The sequence below is a fragment of the Hippocampus zosterae genome, chromosome 15 (genome assembly GCF_025434085.1).
Source record: "Hippocampus zosterae strain Florida chromosome 15, ASM2543408v3, whole genome shotgun sequence".
NCBI lineage: Eukaryota > Metazoa > Chordata > Actinopteri > Syngnathiformes > Syngnathidae > Hippocampus > Hippocampus zosterae.
In genome coordinates, this window is record NC_067465.1 from 1,069,902 (window position 1) to 1,093,802 (window position 23,901).

General features: G+C 42.9%; 1 protein-coding gene across 2 annotated transcripts in view; it reads left to right on the forward strand.

Moving 5' to 3' along the window:
• The first annotated feature begins 2,989 nt into the window (after positions 1–2,989).
• The window catches only part of LOC127616267 (collagen alpha-1(XI) chain-like), a 50,346-nt gene continuing 29,434 nt past the window's right edge, over positions 2,990–23,901 (forward strand). The window contains exons 1-8 of one of the 2 annotated variants that reach the window (XM_052087761.1): positions 2,990–3,344; positions 9,044–9,208; positions 11,185–11,398; positions 11,531–11,693; positions 17,655–17,783; positions 20,471–20,560; positions 21,211–21,294; positions 22,760–23,056. In XM_052087761.1, coding sequence (XP_051943721.1) covers positions 3,233–3,344; positions 9,044–9,208; positions 11,185–11,398; positions 11,531–11,693; positions 17,655–17,783; positions 20,471–20,560; positions 21,211–21,294; positions 22,760–23,056 — 1,254 coding nt within the window. In that variant the 5' untranslated portion in view covers positions 2,990–3,232. The remainder of the gene's footprint in view (positions 3,345–9,043; positions 9,209–11,184; positions 11,399–11,530; positions 11,694–17,654; positions 17,784–20,470; positions 20,561–21,210; positions 21,295–22,759; positions 23,057–23,901) is intronic. The other variant, XM_052087762.1, reaches the window with a different exon arrangement.

Below are 23,901 nucleotides of genomic sequence, written 5' to 3' on the forward strand. Positions count from 1 at the left end.
TGTCTGATTGGCTCGGAAATCTCTCCTCAGAGAAGCCAATAACAAAGACTCCTGAAAGTGGGTCGTGCTACACTACCGTCCATTTTCTCAACACGCCAATGCCTTGGTTTTTTTTTTTTTGTTGATTTTTTTTTTGTTTTTGTGTTTGTTTTTAACACTGTGCCATAAAGTACCTGTTTGTGCCGCAAATGGTACCGTTTTGAGAAATGACTGTGTTTGCTAGCTCTAAACTGCCATGCGGTGGGCGGTTTTAAAAAAAGAAGCCCTTGATTTAGGGCGAGGGAGAAAACTCGGGCTTTGGCTTTGAGTGGATCCAGTCAGTGACGTGACTTGTAAGAAAAGGTTTGGCTGAATCAAGTAGCACCGTGTTGCTACATGCTAACATTAGCCAGATGGGATGCCAATTAGGCTTGATTCTTTTCCATATCGGACATATCCATGTATTTTCAGACATTTTTAAAAGCGCTTGTCCTCTTTGGGGGGGGGGTCACGGTTGGAGCTGGAGTCCAGCCCATCTGACTTTGGAGCAAGAACCAGGGTACACGGTGGATGAAGTCAAACTCTTGACTGAAACCTGGCAGAGAATGCAATTTACCTGCAAAAAAGGAGACTTGAGGGGAGTGAACCCACAAAACAATTCGTCCCTCAATCCGTTGACCAAAATAAAGAAACGTACAACAGAAAGTGGACGGATGGTTTGAGTTCCGAGTCTCCCTTTTAATCGGTAAAATGCATTCTCTCTGGGTTTTAATTCTGGGGATTGACTTGACAAGTCTGAAGTCTTTCTTTGCTTACACCTGAAGTCTTCTTGTTCTGGTATTTAAGGGAGCGCTTGATTTATGAGAGCTAACCCAGTAGCCGAGTGGTTCACACGTTTGCTTCCCAGTTTTGAGGTTTGGGGTTTGGGTTCCCGGCATTTGCATGCCCCCCCTCCCTCCGTGCTTATATGAGTTGTCTCCAGTTTCTGCAAATTCCTCCCACATTCCAAAAATCTGTCAAATCGAGTGTGCCTGAATAAAAAGAAACAAACTAGGATTAGGAAAAAACAGTTGCAAACATCTGTTAAAGCTGTCAATATTTCATGAATACTCTTTGAACATCAAGTCTGATTTTGTAGGCGTGGCCATCTTGGAAATGGGAGTTGGCCGAGTGTTGCGCTGATGAATCAAGAAATCCCGAATGCCAAATTTGAACCCAGACCTTGATTTCAACGAGCATTCATCTGAAAGATAAGCATTTCCTCAATTGATTTCTCAACTTGACATGAAAAAAAAGACAAACGTTAGCCCGCACAAAGTCTCGAATTTTGGTAAATGTTTCTGCGGTGTTCAACTTTTAACTTCCACTCCAGGGTTTCCAGTTGGCAACCATGTTTTTTTTTAATGCTTGATAATGCAAACCATTAACAATTTAGCATTCCTCCGGGCTGTTTATAGCTTTTAAGAGCTGAAAGCGGTATTGTTTGATTAGTGACAAGCACTCCACTTAGCGGCCTCATGCCGGCCTCTATGGCTTCCACCTGTGCTTCCATTTTGTCTTCCAGTTTTTTTTTTTTTGTGTCCACTAATTATTATCAGGCCTGAGGTCTGCAAGAGGAAACTGTCGAGTCTGGAAAACATTTGGATTTTTGGCTACCGGGTGCTAGATTTGTTTAGTTTAGTTTTTTTTTTCCTCCTATGAAAGCAGTGGCCCGTATAAGGAAGCTGTTAAAACTCCATTTTGAAATGTCTACAATAACAACTCCGCCCCTTTTCTGCTTCATTTGCATTTCTGGTCAGCTGACATGTCCGCCATTTTGTTTCATTTTGAGCGGGCTAGCGGCAATGTGAATGCCTAAAGTTAGCGAGTCTAAAAGCTATTTTCATCCCCCAGTGGCAAGCTTACTTTCACACTCTGAGGTACTCGCAGATGTACAAAGAGTGTGTCACCTATTTGGCCAGACATTTCCGTGCTCGACAGAGCTTTATAGTCCGACCATGCTAGTAGATGAGCTCATCGAAAGTCCGCTATAAATAGGCCAATTGGGAGATGAGACGCCAAAACCAACAAACGCAAAAACATGTGATTATCCATTAGTCGCCTTTAAACTTTAAACGATGCGGATTAGTATGGCGGCGTGTCGTCTCGCCGACTAATCGGTTTAGCTGCAAGCAGTGAGTTCCCTTTCCTGTTCCAAGGTTGTTATGATATTTTTCATAAATCATCGATCCAATACGTCACTATTCTTTTCCGGTTGTATTGTTATCATCAAACGTTTGTATTTTCAATTATGCCAAATGTTGCAGTTAGTTCGGTTCTATGGTTATCATCACACTTTTCATCATCAATGATACTTGACATCGCAGAAAGTTTTATTTCCTGTCATCGCCTATCATTGCCCTTTTAGCAATTGATGCCATATGACACAAAGTTCCATTCCCTGCTCTATGGTTATCATCACACTTTTTATCTCGAGTGATCCCACAGGTCACGTTCGCTTCCTTTTCCATCTCTATGGATGTCACTACCCCTTAATCTTTAGCTATCCTATGTTTTAGTCATTTATCTTTCCATTTCTATGGTTATCATCACACTTTTGCCATCAATGACCCAATATGTCGCAACCAGTTCCCGTTCCTCTCCTATGGCTTTTTTTCTCCCTCCATCACTTGACTGTTCTGTGAAGTCAAGCTCGATTATGCCGAGATGTGCCAGTTTCGCGTGATGATGCTTTCAACTCTTTGAAGTTTTATTCGATTTTTTTTTTTAACAGAATAGTTGAACACCACTTTTTTTTCCCTTTGCTTTTTGGAAGGTCTTGATGTGATTTGGGACGAGTTGCACCTGAAGCCGGTGATGCTCTGCTAAAGATGATGGAGGTGAAGGGAGGACCAAAGGGGGGAGGTGTAAGGGGGGCGTGGAAAGAACTTTCCAGAGTGGTGATTTGATGAACGGCGGCTTTTCCTCTGTGAGTATCCTCCTCATTGGTCTTGGTCCAACCCTTCTCAAGGAGCCCGACTGCATGTTTTTTTTTTTCATGACAGCGCTCCACCATCAGTGTGCCGCTGCACTTGAAGAAAGGGGGAAGCCGGTCTGGAGCTTCTCGTCAGGCCGCCACAGTCATCGTCACTCCTCCCCCACATGGAGCTGTAATAGTGCGAGCGCACACACTTTTTTCAGGGGGATTTATTTGAATTGAAACTTTCTCAATTTACCCACCAAAGTTCGTGCAGCAGCCGCGCGGGCGATCACCATGGAGACGCAAAGGCGGCCCGCCAGGTGGAGGACGAAAAGGTGGCTGCGGTGGTCCACGCTCGCCGCTGTCGTGCTCGTTATAATTCTACAAACTGCCGCTGTCAGAGCAGGTAAGAAGCCTTTTTTAAAAAAATGCTAATTAGGCCTTCTAACCTTCCTAATCGGATGATTATTTTTTTCGCGTTAGATTTGATAAAATGATGACTACGGATGACTTCTCGTCTTGATTGCTGGTTCGGCGAGCTCTTGCACCTTGCATTGGCAGCTTTTGTTGAGTTGAACTTGTGTGCCTTTTACGCACAGTTAAACCTTCCGTAAACTCCTTTCACGAGACGTCTGGCGTCACGTTCGACTTACAAGTGATTGGAGGGTTGGAGCTAGCACGTGCGCACCCCATGATCCCGCATTTGTTCATTTCTTAGGTGTGGTTGGCTAAGGTGAGCGATGGATTTTTTTTTTTGCTCGCACTCATGGTGCTGGCTGTGCACTTGCTTTATTCTCATTCCTGTCGGTCATCAAACTGCCACTTGTGTTACGGGGCAGCTCCGTTTCTCCAGAGTTATGTTACGCACGACTTTTACGCACGGGATAATGAGAAACAGAGACTTGAAATAATACGGGCCTTTCTTGTTACTCTGGAAATAAACAAACATTATTACCAAAAATAAATAAATAAATAAAGTGCTTAATTTTTTTTTATGGTGATGAAATCTGAGACATGGATATCTTTTCCATCGCTCTAATATTATCCAAGCCATCCCCCAAAACCCACCCACGAAACACACACACACGCACATGCACACGCACACACAAAACCAAAAAAATGGTGGGGCGTTGATGGAAAAGGAAGGGGGGAGTGGGATTCGACTATTTTGACTGGTTTAAAAGCACATATGTGGGTCACATTAACGTCGAGCTTTGAAGGATAGTGCTGGGAGAGCCAAAGAGACATCCATACTGTGCAGGCTCTAGCCAGGAATAAAATCAAAAAGCCACACATGCGTCTGCTGGCTTTGTAAGATTCATGCTTTCAAATATTTGTTCTTTTGGCCTCATTTCAAAGCCAAAAGATATGGACATTTCTGAGGAGAAGCCTTTGGTTGGCCTTCATGGGTCCTGCAATTGGGGAATTTTGATTTACTGTAAGTCGACCAAGATTCAAACCCATGAGCAACAAAAATAGTCAGCAGCAGTGGATTTGGAAAAAGTCACATATCCAGATGACGGTAGCAAACTGTGCGTGAATGGATGTTTTATATATTGTTGCTGTCTTGTGGAAAAACACGCCGATTTTTTTTTTTTTTTACAATTTTTACCTGAACGGGCATGTTTTTTTTCACAGGACAGCGACGATAACCAGAAGTGAATGTGGAAAGCAGGAAGGATAGTCAGCAGCATTGTATGCGCCCCCCCCCCCAAAAAAAACTACATTTATAGTTCCTTTCTGTATTAATGGCAAACGGTACACCAATGACTAGATACTCTGTTTCCAGCAGTGAATAAGAACCGCAGCAAGGTTAGTCAGCCGCATTGCATGCGACAAATAAATAGATGCCATTAATATAGAATAGTCAGCAGCATCGCGTTACCAGAATCTATGGACATATTGCGAAATAATAACTTCATGAATGCCAGTAAGTATATGAATGTCAAACTGTTGATGAATAAATAGCTATCACATGTACAGAAGTGGATGTGACTAGCAACAAGAATAGTCAGCAAGCGTTGTATGAAGCCAAATAACGCTCTATGGATGAGTGAAACACTTCACATGACTAGATGGCGCAGTCAATATGGAGATGTGAACAGCAGTCGCAATAGTCAGCAGCATTGTATGTAACAAAAGTCATGTAGCCTACATCAATGGAAAACGGCATATGAATAAATAGTTTCTATGCAGTATGATACAGAAGTCAGTGTGAGCGGCAGCAATAGTCGGCAGCATTGTAGGTCGTAAAAAAACAAAATGTTTCCAAACTGTACATGAGGCAGTAGATGATACTATTCACAAGTTGACGTGAACCCTCCTCAACAATAGTTTGCATCTTATTGTGTAATCATGAAAGGTCTTCCTGTCCCACCATGATTGAGATGCAAGCTCACCATAATTGCACCATGTGCACCCGCAAAAATGTGCAGGGTCTCTGAGGGGGCGGGCTTTAATTGCTGTCATTGCTGCCAGACCTCGTTAGAGAGTCTCTTGTCAAAAAAAAACTCCCCGGGAGAAGATTCCGTCGTAATCACAGCTCAATTCCACATCAAACCCAATAGTCATGGATGGAATTTTTCCCCTCCATGTCTGCCGTGTTGCCTTGAAATGATTTGAGTGAGTTCTTTCTTCCTTTACCTTCGTGTCCCTGCACGCACCGTAGGCAGGTAATCACATTTATTTTTTTTTTCTTTCCCACTGGAGCTTGTTAACACGGCAGACACGCGGCTGCTGACACACGTTGACAAATGAGCTGCCTTGACGGCTCGCAAACACTGCATTAAAGCAATCGCGGTCATTAGTTGATTATCTCTCGAGTTGGAGCTCGGCTGGCTGCAATGCTGGATCGAGACAGTGTGCCGTGCGGTGGGAAGAAGAAAATCGAAGGGAGGAAAGTGAAGAGTGGGAATGGAGGGGGGGGGGGGCTGGCGGCTAGATGGGCGGGTGTCCTAAGCAATGGGCCACATCTGGAATATATGAGGCCTCGAGGTATGCAGTAATGCACAAAAGGTATTCCCAAATTCTCAGAGAAGAAGCAGTAGCTCGGCACAGTCTTTCAACAGAGACTTTTTTTTTTAAAACATATGATTATGGTCCCTTTTGATCACACGATTGATGTGACATTTATATCCCGCTCCACCCTTGATTGATTGACAGAAAAAAAAATCTCCATGCATAAAGAAAATGGAAAAACAGTCCCTGAAGGGGGTTTATAAGTGGATTATTTAGTGGTTTTTAACTAGATCAGTAAAACATAATAAATGTGGCGGTAGCCTAAACACACCTAATGACATGTTATAAATGCCTCATTGTTTATAAAGTGTTTATAACATCAATATAAATTCTCTTGTAAAGAGTTATTTTCAGCACTGGTTGATGACTCACGATCAGGTACATGCAAGCTTCTGTCACACATACGTCAATCCAGTAAAGCCTTTTGTTTCTTTTGTATAGAGCAGTAGCAAAGTAGTTCACAGCCACTTAATGTTTAGAGTTTGGCAGCAAACGGGTTACTAAGCTCCGTATATGGCATTTGACAAGAAGTTCAAAAGTGCTTTATTAATTGACTAGTTTACACTTCATGAATCATTAACAAACCAGTTAAGCATTATTAAGGTCAATAAAGATTTGTAAAAAGTATTGACAGCTACAAAACGCTTTATGAATCATAACTGAAGTACTTAATAACGACATTGTGAATCAATAATCCATCCATTCTCAGAACCGCTGGAGTCTATCCCACCAGTTTTTTTGGGGCAGGAGGCAGGGTGCGCCCTGAACCGGTTCCCACAGGGCGAATCATTCAAGTAGTTAATAAGCACTTTTTAAATGATTAGAAAACTAGTTCGGAACCAATTCATAAAACACTAATTAACTAATCACTTCATAAAGCATTAAGAAACTAGATGATAACAATTTCAACCATTACAAATACTCATGATAAGGTATCAACAATTTTGTTAACAACCCTTTTTCAAGTATTGATCATTAATTTTACCCGTAATAAACTTGCTGAATACAACTTTATAAATCATCAATAAAAAGCAATTAATAACACAGAAAGAAATCAAAGTCAAGATGAACGAGCCACTGACCACTTTGGAAAGCATTCCTAAACTGGTTAATAACCACTTTGTAAATCATTAATATAGGTTTTTGACTACGTGTTAAATCATTAAAAACTAGTGTATTACCACTTCATAAAGCATTAATAAACTAGTAAATACCCACTTTACAACGCAATAGTTGATAACCACTTTTTAAACAAGGACCTACGCCTCGCAAAGTTTGCTCAAAGAAGCAGAAGTAGGAGAGAAAGTTGGGGGCCATCTGAGTTTAGTCTTGAGTATGTTTTACTAAAGGGGGGTGAGTGTTGCACAGGGAGTGGTGCCAGGCCCATAATGGCTTCAGCATGTGGACTTCAAGCTCCAGCAGAAGCTCCACCACCACTCGGCACCTCCCCGCAGCCATCCCGACCAAACAGGCAGCCACCCATACAGGAACCGCACAATCAGCACTTCCCTTGCTTCACGTGCCATGATCCATTTGTTTGCTGAATTTGCTGCCTCATTTCGCCACTTGAGTTCCAATATTACTGCTCCTCCCCGCCAAATAGCGCAAATTGTAGTCGGGAAGTACTGTTAGCGCGAGTCAGTGAGCAGGAGTGTACTATGATCGTTCTAAAGTGGGGATGGTGGGCTTTGAGAGGGTGGCACTGCTGTGAAGAGAAAATGCACCATTTCACCCCCCAAACATATTTGTATGATACCGAGCAGGCTACTTCCTGGTTCATAGCGTTAGCAATAGCAGGGAGGAGCAGTGTCATCATGTCTCATGTGGCACCAACAGAAAAATAAATTGCGCCAGGAAATGTATTTTTTGTAAGTTTGCTAGTATGCTAGCTCGCAGGCGACTTGCTAAATTAAATTGCAGATGAAACAAACAGAAGGAGAATAATAATAATAGAAAGATTTGTCGCAAGCTGCAATTGCACACTGCTCATTGTTAAAAACGTCTTACAACCAGTCCGCGGGCTACCCCTGCCTTATAGGCTACCAGCTAGTTTGCGGACAATAACCGAGGAGAAAACAATGAGAAAACTGCTGTGAGCCAATGTTGTTGTTTTGTCATTTTCTCTCATAGTCTCATGTTGCGCTTTTTCCGACATTCGTCAGACATGATCAAAGCAGTCCAAGCATGCAGTAGAACAAAAGGGCCAAATTGCACGTTCAAACATTTTTTGCTTTGTCGGCCTCATTTCCCCTCTTCTCATCGCTGCGATAAGTAATCACGTGACAGGAAATGGACACAAAACGGGGATTTGCTCGAGGAATGCAGTGTGTATTATTGAGGGAGGGGGCCAGACACAAGAAAAGAGGCAGTTGGCCAGCGTTAAATAGTTGGGATGGTTAACCAAGCAGAAACAAGGGAGCCGTAAAAAAAAAACTGCAAATATTCTCGAAATAATACGAAGGCGCTGGAGTACTATTATTCCTTCTTTTCACGGGACCTTTTGGCACCTCTCTTTCAGATGAGGGTTTAATACCATGTGTGGGCGTGTGTCTGTTCTAAGTTAGCTCGTGAGGGGGTGCTTGATAGGTCTTGAATGTCAGAATTTGAACAGGTTTTGGATTTCTTGTCAAAGTACTTTCTCATCTTAAAAATATGATATCAATCAATTTTTTAAAAAGCACATTTCGTGAGCAAAATACGTGACTTTTTTTCTCCATGAAATAAGACTTTTTATCTTGGTAACTTTATCTTTATATATATATTTTTTTTAATCTTAAAAAACTGTCATGAAAATCATGTGATATTCTCTCGAAGGAAAATATAAAAATTTTGACGATGTGTATGAAGTGTAGTCGATTGAAATGTCTTGTTTCTCTGGTTATCATGTATGGAAGGAATGAAAGAAAAAGAAAGCATTGATCTTTGCAGTTGTTGTGAATTTTCTTGAGAAAATATATTTCCAGAAAAAATACTTTTGTGTAAAATTACAACTGCTTTCTCAAAACAGCACAACGTTGTTTTCGCAATTTCTGTTTTTCTCACTGAACTGAAGTAAATTGCAACTTCTCTTCCCTTCTGCCATCACAGCCGAGCCAGTGGACGTCCTGAAGGCTTTGGACTTCAAGAGCTCACCGCAAGGCGTCAAGAAAACGCCCGGCTTCTGCACAATGCGCCGAGGCTCCAAACCCGATATTGCTTACCGAGTGAACAAGAACGCTCAGATCAGCAGTCCGACCAAGCAGCTCTTCCCAGGTAAATGTTGGGAACCAACTCTTGCATTGTCCAAATTTTCCATCACGGGCAGATGCAAAACATTGTCCAAAAAAATGATGAGGGGAAGATCACCTCCCATTTTTTAATGTCCTCATGACGCAAATGTCCTAAAGACCGCTGTCCCTGAAAGGGTTAAAAAAGAGACTATGGGGAAATACAGTATATTGGTGGCTTGAGGCTCGTCAGTAAAAATTCATAAATAAATCGATTTACATTAAAAGCCGCAGAGTTCAAAGAATGGGGGGGAGGGGGGTTGTAGTGTCTTATAAATGTGAAAATACTGTATAGTAATCGTTGGTGAAAATATGCTCAAAAAAGTAGCCAAACCCTTTCCACCATTGTGCCAAATATAGAAATATTTCAGGATAAGGCAAGTCAACTAACATACCGGTAGTTAGAACAAGGGGTCATAATAAAAATTGTCCTTTTTCGGATTAACCATGAAAAAGGAAGAACGAGGGAACATGTGTTCAGTTGTATTTCTGTTGAGAACACAAAATGGCCCCTGATATGAAAAAGCTTTCCCAGAAGCTCTAAATCAACATCTTCCACTGTTTAATCATCACACAAACAAAGAGCAACACCCGCTTCGTGTTACCCAATCATGTGTGCGAAAGTGGCGACGCACTATTTAGTTAAGTACAATGTAAACTGCCAGCGTCAATACAGTGTGCCTCCTTCTCAAATTTAATTGCTGCCAGCCTCCACTTTGCTGCAGTCGGCAGACAGTCAAACACTGTCTGGCACTTTTTTAAAAAAATTTTTTATTAGACACAGGCTGCCATGACGCATCGTGGGTCAAGGGTGGGCAGCCTGTAGTGCGTGGACCGTGTGAGTCGTTGTCTGCGTGAAGTGAGGGCACCTCACTAAATCAAAAAGGAATAAAAGAATCCTTCGAAAGTCGTTGCGGTGGACGTAATGAACACTTTGTCTCGCTGAGGCCGTCTGGATGCTTTGGTTTAATGTGGAAAGACAAAGACACATGGCGAAGGCAAGAGTTCTCGTTCTTTACACTGAGCTGACTTGACACGTGTAGCCTTCACACTAAGCTCGACTACTTTATTTTAATCTTCATACTAAGTCAAACACAGGTCTTTTGCACTTCTCGCTCTTTTACCATTTATGCTGAAGTGAATGCGACACGATAGCCTTCACTTCAGCTAAACTCAACTTGTTTAGCCTCCATGCAAAGCTTTTCTACTTTCATACTAAACTCAAATCTTTTAGCCTACACTTAAAGAATAACTTCACAGGTTTAGCCTTCACACTAAAGTCATTCATTCATTCATTCATCTTCCGAGCCGCTTGATCCTCACTAGGGTCGCGGGGGGTGCTGGAGCCTATCCCAGTTGTCTTCGGGCAGTAGGCGGGGGACACCCTGAATCGGTTGCCGGCCAATCGCAGGGCACACAGAGACGAACAACCATTCACGCTCACACTCACACCTAGGGACAATTTAGAGTGTTCAATCAGCCTGCCACGCATGTTTTTGGAATGTGGGAGGAAACCGGAGCACCCGGAGAAAACCCACGCAGGCCCGGGGAGAACATGCAAACTCCACACAGGGAGGCCGGAGCTGGAATCGAACCCGGTACCTCTGCACTGTGAAGCCCACGTGCTAACCACTGGACTACCGGGCCGCCCTATATATATATATATATATATATATATATATTTTTTTTTTTTTAACCACGGTCTGCGACTGGGATGGGACAGGATTTTTTTTCTGCGGGAATGGGATGGGATGGGAGTGAAAAACCTCAGCTTGTCACTCTCTAATGCTAAGCTAACATCAACTATTTTAGCCTTCACACAAAGCTAAATCCAGAGAGAGTCAATGCTTTTTTCCCCCTCATCCTCAACTAAAGTTGACACGTCCTGCCCTCATCCAAAATTAAAATGGACACTTTCTGTCCTGCATTCATGCTAATCAAAACTCATGTTACTTATTCCAGGCGGAGTTTTTCCAGAAGACTTCTCCATCATGTTCACCGTCAAGCCCAAATCAGGCCTACAGTCCTTCCTGCTGTCCATGTACAACCAGCAGGGCATCCAGCAGTTGGGCGTGGAGGTGGGCCGCTCACCCATCTTCCTGTACGAGGACCAGCACGGAAAACCGGCCCCTGAGGAATACCCCCTGTTCCGCTCTATCAACCTGGCCGACGGCAAGTGAGTGATCAGTGACCGCTTTCTTCACACGGTCTTCTCCATCATCATATTAGGGTTGAAGCTCCCGTTTCGGGGGATTTCAGTCATTTCCAGGATTGGCATGTGAATAATTGCCTGTGTGTTGGTCATTAGGTGGCATCGTGTGGCCATCAGTGTGGAGAAGAAGAGCGTCACCATGATTGTGGACTGTAAGAGAAAGGTGAAGAAGACGCTAGCCAGAGGAGAGGGGGCAGCCATTAACACGGAAGGCATCACAGTCTTCGGCACCAGGATCCTGGACGAGCAAGTCTTTGAGGTTAGCCCCACTTGCCATTTTGGAATCCCTGTTTGAACCCCTTGTTTTCTCCGTTCTTGCGGTGGAACATTTTAGAGGTGCTTAATGCGTCAAGGCAACGAGATTGATTTGATTGTAAAGCTGGTCGAGGAAAGATGTTTTTGGCCAAGTTACTGTTTTTTTTCCCATGTATGATTTTGTGCTAAGCTAAGCTCAACACTAGCAGCCTTCATGCTACTCCCGCCAAGCCAAACTCAACACTGTCCATAACTCAACATGTCATGCTAATTTAAAGTCAACACTTCTAACTTTCTACGCCAAACATGAGACTTGATGGAATGTTGCCGGACTTGTACGAATGCATCTTCATGACCTACCTGCATTCACAACTCATCTCATGAGTTCAACTCATTATGTTTTTAGCCTTCATGCTACCCAGACCCAACTCTTAACCTTCATGCTAAGAAAGAGACTACACTTACTACCTCAACACTCAAGTCAACTCTTTCACGTTAATCTAAACCAAACTATTATAGCCTTCACGGTAAACTCCAGTCGACACGTCCGGCTCAGCTAAATCCAACTCCTTTAGCCTTTATGTTAAGCTAAAGTTGTTCAATTTAGCTTCCGTACTCACTGATTTTTATTTTTTTTAGCCTTTGTGCAAACATAAATGCAGATCTTGTTGAATTCATGCTAAGCTAAATGCTGATCTTTTACTAATCTCGGTAATATATACTCAAGTCTTTTGAACGTAACGCTAAAATAAACGGAACACATTTAGCTTTTACAGTAAGATGCGCTGAATATATTTCAGCCTTCTTGCTTTTGTGCTTAACTCAACTCAGCATTTTCAAATTTCAAGCTAATTCCAACTGTTTTAGCTTTTCTGGTAAATCGGAATTTAGCACTTTGAGCCGTAATGAAACTCATTTTCTAGAGCATTTACACAAAGTTCAACTCTTTCATATGTCAAAGGAAGTTAAATTCACGCTAAACTATATTTGTTTCTTTTCGCCTACTCTGTAGTCAGTCAAATGTAGCAAAGTCAAGCAGGTTGTGACCTGAATGGAAAATGTGAATTTGACGCTTTAATTTGTGGCTAAAGTGAGGCAGCCGCGGTTAAATGTCCTGACAGTGTTGATAAGGAAATACGGCATGGTTACATTGGGCCATAAAAAGCCGTGGTTGTGAATTAGTTTCATGAGGGAAAGAACGCCAGACTGGAAGCCGCACTGAAGATTGTAATTAAGGTGGTTATGAGTTGATGGGAGACGACTTAACAACAACACTTTCTCCAACTCTTCACTATTTATAACATGCTTGAGATTATTTTTTTTCTTAAATCACCTCATGCTAAATTAAGTCCAAAACTCTCAGCCATGCTAAATTCATACTACATTCAACTCTTATAGTCCTCAAGCCAACCAAATTCAACACATTTTAGCCTTCATGCTAAGCTAAATTCAACATTTTTGTCTACAAAATTACAATTTTTAGCATTCACACAAAGCTAGAAAAGGTAAATCAACTCTTTTAGCCTTTCTGTTGCTACCTGCAACTCATTTGGCCTTCCAGCTAAGTTAAGCAGACATTGAGGTGTTTCAGACGCTATAACGACATTGAAACACATGTTAGCTTGTGTTATAATTGCTTCCTGCTTAATGGCTGATTACTAACGTCCGGTGTTGTTGTATTTTAATTATTGTAGCACATGTTCACATAATATGAGCCGTATGTATTTTGACTTCAGTTTTTGTTGTGATTGTACTTCAGTCATCCGCCTTTGACACCTTTGGGACGTAACCGGCTGTACTAAAAAGTTGCATATGTTCATGCTCGGAAAATACAGACCCAGCCACGGGAAAAAATGGAAAGTGAATTTGTCGTTTGCAGCTTTAAATAATTCGGCAATGTAAAGCAACCTACAAGGACAGGCGTTGGTTTGAAATGGTTTGAAAAACATTTCCAATTGTAATTTAAGTGTGAAGAGAAGTTAGCGGCTGTGCAGTAAAACTCAGTACAAGTCATATTAAGCTATTCATACTTTAAAAAGCGTTCACAGACACAAAATACGTTCACCTTCGAATTCTGATTGTCGTGATTCTTTAGTCTTTCATCTTCATCCGAAAGTAAAACTCAGCCTTGACCAATGCCGACGTCAGACTACACAAATGTAGCCCGATTTCGAGCTGACAGACGTGTCGCAGATGTGTTGCCTTGATGCATCGTAGCCCGCTTAGTGTGATATACTCAGTGATTGATCATCTGCCGTCTTGGATGCTTCACGGCGAAAATCTGTCAGATCAGAATTTTTATTCGTCCTGCCGCAGGGTGTAACATGCCCTACGTCATCCTTTGATTGGTTCTTTGGTATTCAATAAAAAGACAAGGGCCTCCTACTTTAGCCTGCTGCTGGGTGGCAGATGCCGGAGTCTTGCAAGTGCAAGAAGCTGGAGTAATGTTCAGCATGTGCTCACATTCCACAGCTGGTAGACACATATCCTCGCCCAGCAGGTTTATCGCTTCTGTGCTCCCATTTTTTTTATGTTTAATACAGATGGTGCCGTTCCAGTTAATTGTGTGTGAGCTCCGCTAATTGTACCGACTTTGGGATGAGATTAGCACAAAGGCATCGAAATTGAATTGCATTGTACCTAAAATGCATTGTTTAGCCCACAATAAAAAAAAAAAACGATTCCATTTAGCTAATTGTGAAGGCCAAAAGCGTTTAGTTTAGCATGAAAGTAAAAAGAATTGAGTTTCATACGAAGACAAGAAGTGTTGTGTTGAGAGGACAGCATGATTGCAGCAGGTGCTGAGTTTCCCGTAGCATAAAAGCAAGAAGCGCTGAACTTGGCTTAGCTTGAATCTCAACGAACCATTAGCCGCCGCCGGGCTACAACTCAAGTCGAGTTTAGCGTTCTGACTACATTCCATTGTACCTACTGTGATGCCATCCCACCCGCCCTTTTCACATAAAAGCACCATTGCTCATCTCAGTCGACGTCTTCAGCCTTCGCCCGCCGCTACTAAAAGTCTGTCGAATCTGGAGAGTGTTAGGCACACTTCCCTTGGCTAATTGTTGTCCTTGTGCATTTTTTTTTTCAAACTCCATTTGCGTGTGTTGTTCCACTTACACAGCTCCGCCTGTGTCAGTGCAATAAGACAATAAGAAATAAAGCAAGAGAGTTGCTCATACGGAGGAGGAAGAAGCAGCTGGATGGTGTGTCACGTCCTGACCTGGACACACGCACATGTGGGCTATGATTGGTGTCAAGGGCAGTCCAGAGTGATGTCATCAGGGTGAGAGAGAGAAAGAGAGAGTAGAGAGAGAGTAGAGAGACAGTCTGCCCCTGTTGATGTTGCAATATTTTTCCTTTAGTTTGTGCCAGAGTCAAGCTATCATCATACACAAGTATAGTTTTTCCATTCTTACAAGTGTAAAAGTAAATCAACTGTTGTCATTGAGACATAAAAACAATAAAACTCTTCATCTTGAAATGGCACTCATTTCATCTCAGTTTGTTGCATTTAGTTCAGCGGTTGGGCTAAAATGGTTAACTTGAAGGCTGAATGTGTCGGAGTGTAGGCCAGGGGGTCACCGCAGGCATCCGGTAGCCCCCAAGGACCTCGTGAGTAGCCCATAGGCCTGTTTTAACAAAAGCTCACCAATGATGGGACATTGTCATTTCCATAACCTTTTGTTTCTAATCGCTACCCAGGAAGTCATTTCCAAAATGGTTGATGGCCCCTCGTGTCGTCGAAGAGTTCGTTAAGTTTTGCATGTAGTTGGAAATTTAGGTTCGTGCGTGTCATTGGGGTGGCATAGCGATCCAAATCAAAGATCCATCCATCCATCCATTTTCCGAACTGCTTGATCCTCACTAGGGTCGCGGGGGTGCTGGAGCCTATCCCAGCCGTCTTCGGGCAGTAGGCGTGGGACACCCTGAATCAGTTGCCAGCCAATCACAGGGCACACAGAGACGAACAACCAACCACGCTCACACTCACACCCAGGGACAATTTAGAGTGTTCAATCAGCCTGCCACGCATGTTTTTGGAATGTGGGAGGAAACCGGAGCACCCGGAGAAAACCCACGCAGGTCCGGGGAGAACATGCAAACTCCACACAGGGAGGCCACAGCTGGAATCGAACCCGGTACCTCTGCACTGTGAAGCCGACGTGCTAACCACTGGGCTACCGGGCCGCCCCAAATCAAAGATTTATCCATTTATTTATTTTGCACGTTGCTAAAGTGGCTCATTTTCATTTGAGTTGAAGGCGGAACGTGTTCAGCGTAGCTTTGCAAGTCGGCGAAAATAGTTGAAATCGATCCCACAGCCAAAAGTGTCATCTTCATCATCAAGTTCATTTTGGCTGAAACGCTTCATTGTAACTTTTAGTTTGACGGCTAGGTTGTGTTGAGTCTCGCTTAGCAGGAAGGGGATGTTGTGACATGTCCTTTTCCGTTGAATCTCGTGAGCGTCCCCGTAGTGCCGACATTTGAACGTAAACATCCCACAGTGCAGAATTAATAAACGGAGAATGGAGGACGTGGAGCGGATATCAACAAGTTCATGCGCACTAACACTAACAAAGGCAAGACAAACAGACAAATAAATCACCATGTTTGCTCGGCTTGTTGTTGCTTCTTGGCGTCCTTCGTGACAACGCTGTCTCGACGTACGAGAAGAATGCGTCGCAACTGTGTAAAAAAAACAAGTCATCCGCTGTGAACATTTACGGCAATATGTTCTGAACTTGCCCTTCACTTTGATGACATGGAAGCATATTGCAAAAAAGAGGGCAGAAATATGCGGAGCGCTTTTCGAGTTTATTGGACGGTCGTCATAACACTGCTTCGCCATCAATGCTAAAAAGTAAAAGCACACCTGCGGAGTTCATCCATACCTTTAGTTGCCAAATGCTGCCTTCAAGATGTGTACGCAAATCTCTTTGGAATTTATTTCAAGAAATGTGTGACTTTAGAAATCTTTATTTGTGTTTATTTATGTAGTCCTTTGCTGATTGGCTAGAAGTCAGAGGCTTCCACAACATTCTTAGTCAGCCATGTTGGCTCAGGTTGAGGTTATTCATTCATTCATTCATCTTCCGAGCCGCTTGATCCTCACTAGGGTCGCAGGGGGGGGGTGGAGCCTATCCCAGCTGTCTCCGGGCAGTAGGCGGGGGACACCCTGAATCGGTTGCCAGCCAATCACAGGGCACACAGAGACGAACAATCATTCACGCTCACACTCACACCTAGGGACAATTCGGAGTGTTCAATCAGCCTGCCACGCATGTTTTTTGGAATGTGGGAGGAAACCGGAGCACCCGGAGAAAACCCACACAGGCCCGGGGAGAACATGCAAACTCCACACAGGGAGGCCGGAGCTGGAATCGAACCCGGTACCTCTGCACTGTGAAGCCCACGTGCTAACCACTGGACTACCGGGCCGCCCCAGGTTGAGGTTATATGATATGAAAAAAAAAAAAATCTTTTCAAACGATGTTACAGTGTTATCGCGATTGATTTTCAACTATTCCAATTTGCTGATTGACTAGAAACCATCACATTCTTCAACTTTCCTTAGAGTGACGCATGTTGTCCGTCGCGGTTCAGATGTCATTTCCCTTTTCCAAAAGCTCATGAAAACCAGACGTCCGTAAGATAACTACAGGCCTTGGTTATTTATCTGCCGTGCACGGGGACCGGCGGCAGATGCTGCAATAGGTTGCAGATTTGCCTCCAGCCTTGATTCACCACCTTTTTATAATCAGGAGGATTACGGCCCATCGGGCTCGACCACATCCTGCTTGTTGTGTTTTTACCGTCACCTTTTATGACGGCCGGGCTGTGTTGCTCAAGAAGAAGGCGCAAACGGCTTGCACGGAAACACTCCATTTGTGTCTAAAAATGGCTTCTTTTTTTTTTTTCTTTTTTTAAGCTGATGTTGTTTGTCTTTGTCACGGTCTAGGGTGACATCCAGCAGCTGCTGATCGTGGCAGACCCCCGGGCCGCCTATGACTACTGTGAACATTACAGTCCCGACTGTGAAACCCCCAACCACAGGGATACCCCCCAAGCCCAGGAACCTGAGGAAGAGGTTAGTCGAAAAGGAAAGTTTGACATGAATTCACCTATAAAATTTGGCAAATATTATCTGTACATCTTTAAAAAAAAAATACTAATAACATTCAGTCAAGAGTGCAATAAAAGTTTCTTTCATTATGACTAACTTTTTTATTATTGCCTACAATCTTTTTTCTCTGGTTTATGTTACCAAATATCGTTTTTTTCCCCCTTTAAAATTATGCAAAAATATTCAGAAAATTGTTCTCAATTTATTTATTGTCTTGGAGTAATGTGTGCGGTGTCCATTTTGGCTCAGGTTTGTTTGCGGCTACACAAAACTACACAAAAATCATTTTAAATTGAACAAGCGTATTTTTCTCGATTATTTTTAGACATCTGCACTTTTTATTCTGCCTTCAAATGAAGCGCGGCGCATCCAAAGTGACCAAAATGGGATTCCTTGCCTATCAAAAAATGTGTTCATTTTTTTTTGTGTGCGTGTTACTTCTCCAATATGAGTCACTGCCGTCAGCTGATATTTTCCGTCAACTAACCGATGAGCTCATGTTGGAAAATTTCCCCCCCTTTTTTTTTTTTCCTTGCCGCAGAGGTCAACCCGAGCCCCATTTTTGCAGGGGCCCCGTGATTTATATCACTAACGAGTACAGCAGGCTGTGCTACCCGAAATCCAAACTTTTTTCCTTTTCTCATCCCATTGCAGCAAGACTCCCAATACCTGGAAACGTTTTTTTTTTTTTTTACTTTTTCTTTTTTCTCAATGCCGGGTTCAAGTGTGGATGAAGTGGCTGGAAAATGTTGCTTCATCATCATCAAGTTTACTCTAGTGGAGGCTCTCAAGCGGAGAGACAGCGGGAGGCGGGAGGAGGAGGGGGGGTGGTAGAGATGCTTTATTCGCTGTCGACGTTATAGCCGGAATGTTCTACACAATTTCTTTCATCACAGCTTTTTAAACTCACTATGGATGCTGTGGTGCGATACGGGAGCGGCGCGTCTCCCAATGTGCGCACGAGTGCGCGTCCAATTCCAATTTCATCCGGGCCTTGCGGTGGAGCTCCCAGCTAAGCACTTCACCGTCTTAAATCCACACCCCCACAACTCCTCAACCCTCCTGTCTGACTGTCTGGCTTGTCTGACCGGGCCTCCGCTCCAAGTATGACCTCTGGACGGATGTTGAGCCAACATTGCGAAAGAGTTAGCAACAGTTGTCCAGGGGACTAATATGAATCCCTGTCAAGCATATCCTGGACTGGGGGCTTAATGGATCTCCTCACAATTGTTAAACTGTCAATAAATGTACGCCGGGAGGAAATAGTTTGAGCGGTATGCCATTAGTTCTCCAAATGAACGATTCTCAAACAAACACACAAAAACTATTTCATCGGAGCCGTCCGTATATTCTTTGCCCTTCTTCCTTTTAGAAAAGTAAATCAATCGATTTTTGTTGTTGTTATTGTTGTTTTTTTAGGAAAATGCAACCTTAATTGTTTGCCTTCTGCTTAGCAAAGTGACGTAGCGGGCATTTGTCTTCTTTTTAGGAAAATACTGCAGCAGTACTGGGCTTTCGTTTTAGGAAAGCGTAACATCAATAGTTTTGTTTTTTTCCTTAAAACAGTGTGAGAACACTAGTTTGGCTCCATATCAAGTTTTTTTTTTCTCGTTAATAAAGGACAATATCAATATTTTGCATCCTTACAGGATAGTGCAACGCCATTAGTTTGTCCTCTTTTTAGAAATCATTGTTTTGTCAATAGTTGAATTTGAACTATTGAACTATATGCTAAGCATACCTTTTGATCCCACCTTTGACATTTGTAAAAGCGGATGTGGAATATGAAATACTTTCCTGACAATCCATTACAAGACATAATCTGACAGACAATTGCAAGTTCGAGACAGCAACAATGAGTTGAGCTCGTTTTACTTCAGCTTTGTGGAACCTTGATGAGGTGCTTGGACGTTTATGTCAACTTTTGTTGAATTTGAAATATTTTTTGCTGTTAAAAAAAAAAAATCATTTGTATTTCCGGCTCCCCTCATTCTTCCCCGAAAGGGAACGTGACTAACGCAGCGAGACAGCAACCCTTAGTTTTTTGTTGTTTTTTTTCGGCCTGTCTTTGAGTCTACCTTTGAAGTGTAAACATTTTCTGAATTGGTTGCACCAATCCCCACAATTTATGCTAATGCTAATCAGAGCAACTTGTATCCATTTCCTTTGCGGTTTGTCCTGAGTGGCTCGACTTGGAGGCCGTAAATAAACAGCAACATTATATGCCTGAAGCTGATTATTTTGCAGCTATATTTAGCGCTCTAAGTCATTTAGTGGCTGCTATTTGCTCCTGTAAATTTGCCTTTTCCCACCCATGAGTCAGGGCTGCATGCTCACTTTAATGAGGCCCCATTAATGAATACCTCTGGCGATCATTGACGTTCAGACCTACGTGTAGACGCGCGTCACATTTTGACCGCATCATAACTTGTTTGGAAGCAAACAAGAGTGGTTGTTATTCATCCATATATGTATTTTTTTACTGTTCTATGGATGTGATTTATTTCAACATGTTATTTCTAAAACGGCACGGCGCTCTCTTTTGCCATGTAAATGCTGTACAATATGACATTGTGCCGGTGTATTTACATGACGACGTTGATTGACTGCACCCCTTCCCCCCCGTCCATTTTCTTCCTCCCCTTTTACAGTACACTAACTATGATTATGCTGAGTTATATGACTACAGCGAAGGAGCGCTCACCACTGAACCTGCCCCAACTGAAGGAGCCAAGACCGAGGTACCGCCGCTACTCACACTGTTTTCATGGCCGACGCTTGTCATGAATAACGAGCATGTCCGAGCGTGTATTCTTGTCCGTCTTTTGTCCGTCTCAATTTTCCTCTTTTCGCTCAACGTTCAGTTTGAAAATGTTTAGGGGTTTTATGTGGGTGTTAATTAGGCCAACAATCAAGTATCTATGCAGTTAAATAGCTCGTTTTAAAGAATTTGACTGGCAGCATCGCATCAAAAAAGTACTGTAGGAAAGTGCAAAGGGAAGAGTTTGCTAGCGATGACGTCCGCGAGTCAGAGGCTGAGCTGCACTGTACTTGTTTACGGAGTACGAGTCGTGTGGCTCGGATGCGAGGCACTTAAACTTTATGTCTCTGACAGAATATGCTCTTTCTGTTAAACCGAACAAATGATATAATTAGCAAAACCAGTTAAAAGGTTGTTTTAGCTAGTTAGCTAGCTAATAAGGTAGAAAAAGTATTGAGATATCTGAAATTAGAGTATTAAAAATGCCACAGACCTAATAAAAACATTTCTATTTTAGGGGGTATAATTTGACCACTCTGTCATTGGTCAGCGTTCTCTATTTAAAATTAATAAAAAACAACAACAACAAAGTTTTGTGCCTTAGTTGTAAATTTGTGCTTCTGATTTCAGACCGTTGTAGATGGCGACTACTTCACCGATTACGACTACAGCATCGTGGATGGAAGTCAGCCTGAAACTCCCACGGCGGGCCAGGTAATTTTTTTAAACATTTTTTATTTAAAGCGTTTTAAATGTTAATATTATATGTAAGAATGAGTCAAATCATTAAGATGGTTAAGTCGAGTAAGTCGCCAATTCGAGCGTAGCCTCATCAGCTTGTAAACATTCCTGAAAACTTACGCGTGCATTCCGCATTCAGCTGTCCTTGATGCTAGCATCCACAATCTGAAACATTTCAGAAATTTTAATGATCGGTGACGGTGGTGAAAAGCCTGATTTTGGTCAAAATCATCAAAGCCGCACATACTACTGTTTTTTTTTCCTCTCACGAGAAACGACGTTGTAAAGACAGCCGCAGCAGGAAATTGTTGTCGTTCAGCGAAGCATAACCGATGGAAAACTGGTAGGCAGATAGACAAATCATCCCTCCCCTTTTCCATGCTTCTGACATATCCAGAATTTGGCAGCCTTCATTTGTACCTCATCATTACAAACCTAAACAACAACCTAATGAGGAACATTTGGGGGTTAAATGAGAACAATATGGCCATTTGTTTTCCGTGAGCCACGTTGTCCGCCTGATGCGTGGTGGTGTAAAAATTCAACATTGCAATAATAGTTTGTGCTACTAATTTCGGTTCGTTTTGAAATAGTCGTACTTGGGCCAAGGAAGAACAATTTTCATTGGGTGTGGATCCTTAGAACAGTTTCAATTCAATATATTTTCCACTGTAACTGATTAGCACCAAATTTTACGGGAGGGCGGTGCGTTAAACTTTGTGTCGATAACAGACAAGGAAGATAGAATATGATTTTCGCACCAAAAAAATCCAATGCCTTTGCCGTTGAAGTTTCCGTGAAAAAAACATTTTTCCAAGTGAACTGATGACCACAAAACCTTACGGAGGAGTGATGCAAAAAATGATGTGCCGATACAAATGAGGGTGCACACATCCATGAAAAAAAAGCAAGATTCTAGGAGCGAGGAGAAAAGTTTTGATTCTACATTTTTAGGTTTGAACTGATGGCCACAAAAAATGATGGAGCGGTTGCTACCAGAACTAGAAAAGGTGTAGATCCAGGAATCACAAATCCACAAAACTTGTGGGCCCATAAAATTTTCGTGCTGTTCTGGGTAAGGATGACAAAGGAATTGCTAATAGCCTTAGCACTGTTAATTTCACGTTAAGAAAGAACGGGAAACAATCTTTTCGATGTATGTTAACAAGTTTTGGTCCTTTCGTATGTTGCTGGTTGGCAGTTATTTGAGTTTCTGTTTTATGGCGCGGTGGCAAATTTGGTGAAGTCGCGCAAAATCCCTCGGCCAATTTCATTTTGGGTGGAGTCCTAAAAACGGCCAAACGATGGCCATTTCAAACCAAAGCATCTGTGGAATTTTGGCTTCTTTGGGCTGTTTTGTGGGTCTACTCGTCATAAACATGCCGATTAAATGTCCACGTCTTCTCCTTCCCCACCTCCCCTTCTGGATCCATCCCAGACATATGAAGAGGAAAATGTGGACGACTACATCACCGGTGTGGAACAGGTCGGGGCGGACCCCACTCCCGCGGCGGCAACCGTCGCCCCGGTGGACACCGACGACAACGTGGACGCCGGCACCAACAACTATGAATTCAAGGAGTACGACTTGAATGAAGGCGAGGAGACCCAGGAGACGCCCTACGACTACAGCGACTACGGCGACTACGTTGCTCCAACCGACACCAAGAAATCCATGGGCGAGGAGGACTTTGGCCCCGGCGTTGCGGCCGAAACCGACTTCAGGGAGAGCGGCGTAAGTGATGACAATGAAGGCTGTTGGGATGTGGCGGCGATCAGGAATGCGTGTTGGGAACGTGGCGGGTGTTTGTTGTTTTCGGACGGTGTCGGGTTGTAGCTTGAGGCGTAGACATCTCCGAAGATTTTGCAGATGGTAACCTCTCTGTCACTGCGACATGAACTCTGCAGCCCAGTGACCTTTATGTTTAGACACCCTGCTGATGCCGCCGCTCATCTGTTTGCCTTACACCACATCCTGTGCTTTTAAAGCTCATGCACATCGTGGTCTTTTCAAATAGATTTCCGTAAAATCTCTTCTTGTTGGAAATGTTAGCCCTAACGAAAAACTGTGGGGTTTTTTTGTCGAGGTTTGTCTTTAGGTTTGTTTCATGTCACATCTTGTTTTCTTGCGGTTCATGCCGTCTTTGGTTTTCCTCATTGTCAACCCCGGTCCCTCGTGTCTTCCAATCAGCTCCCTCAATCGCTTGTTCAGGTGTTTGTAATTGTGCTCTAATTTGAAATTAGGACTCTGTCTTGAAACCCTGATTGAAAACTTTTTTTCGTTTAACCTTAACTCTTTTTGGAAACCTTTAATTTGAAACCTCAACCCTGTCTTCAAACCATAACTGTAGGTTGAAACCCTAACCCTGTCTAGAAAGTCTCATTTCAAACCCTAACCCTGTTTAAAAACCCTCATTTGAAACACTCACCCTGTGATGAAAGTCTCATTTGAAACCAACACCCTTGTTTAGAACCCTCACCCTGTCTGAACATGTTATCTTGAAATTATAAACTTGACCCAAACCCATGTTTGAAATCTTTACCCTTTCTTCCCAGACCCTTTTTGAAACCCAAGCTTGA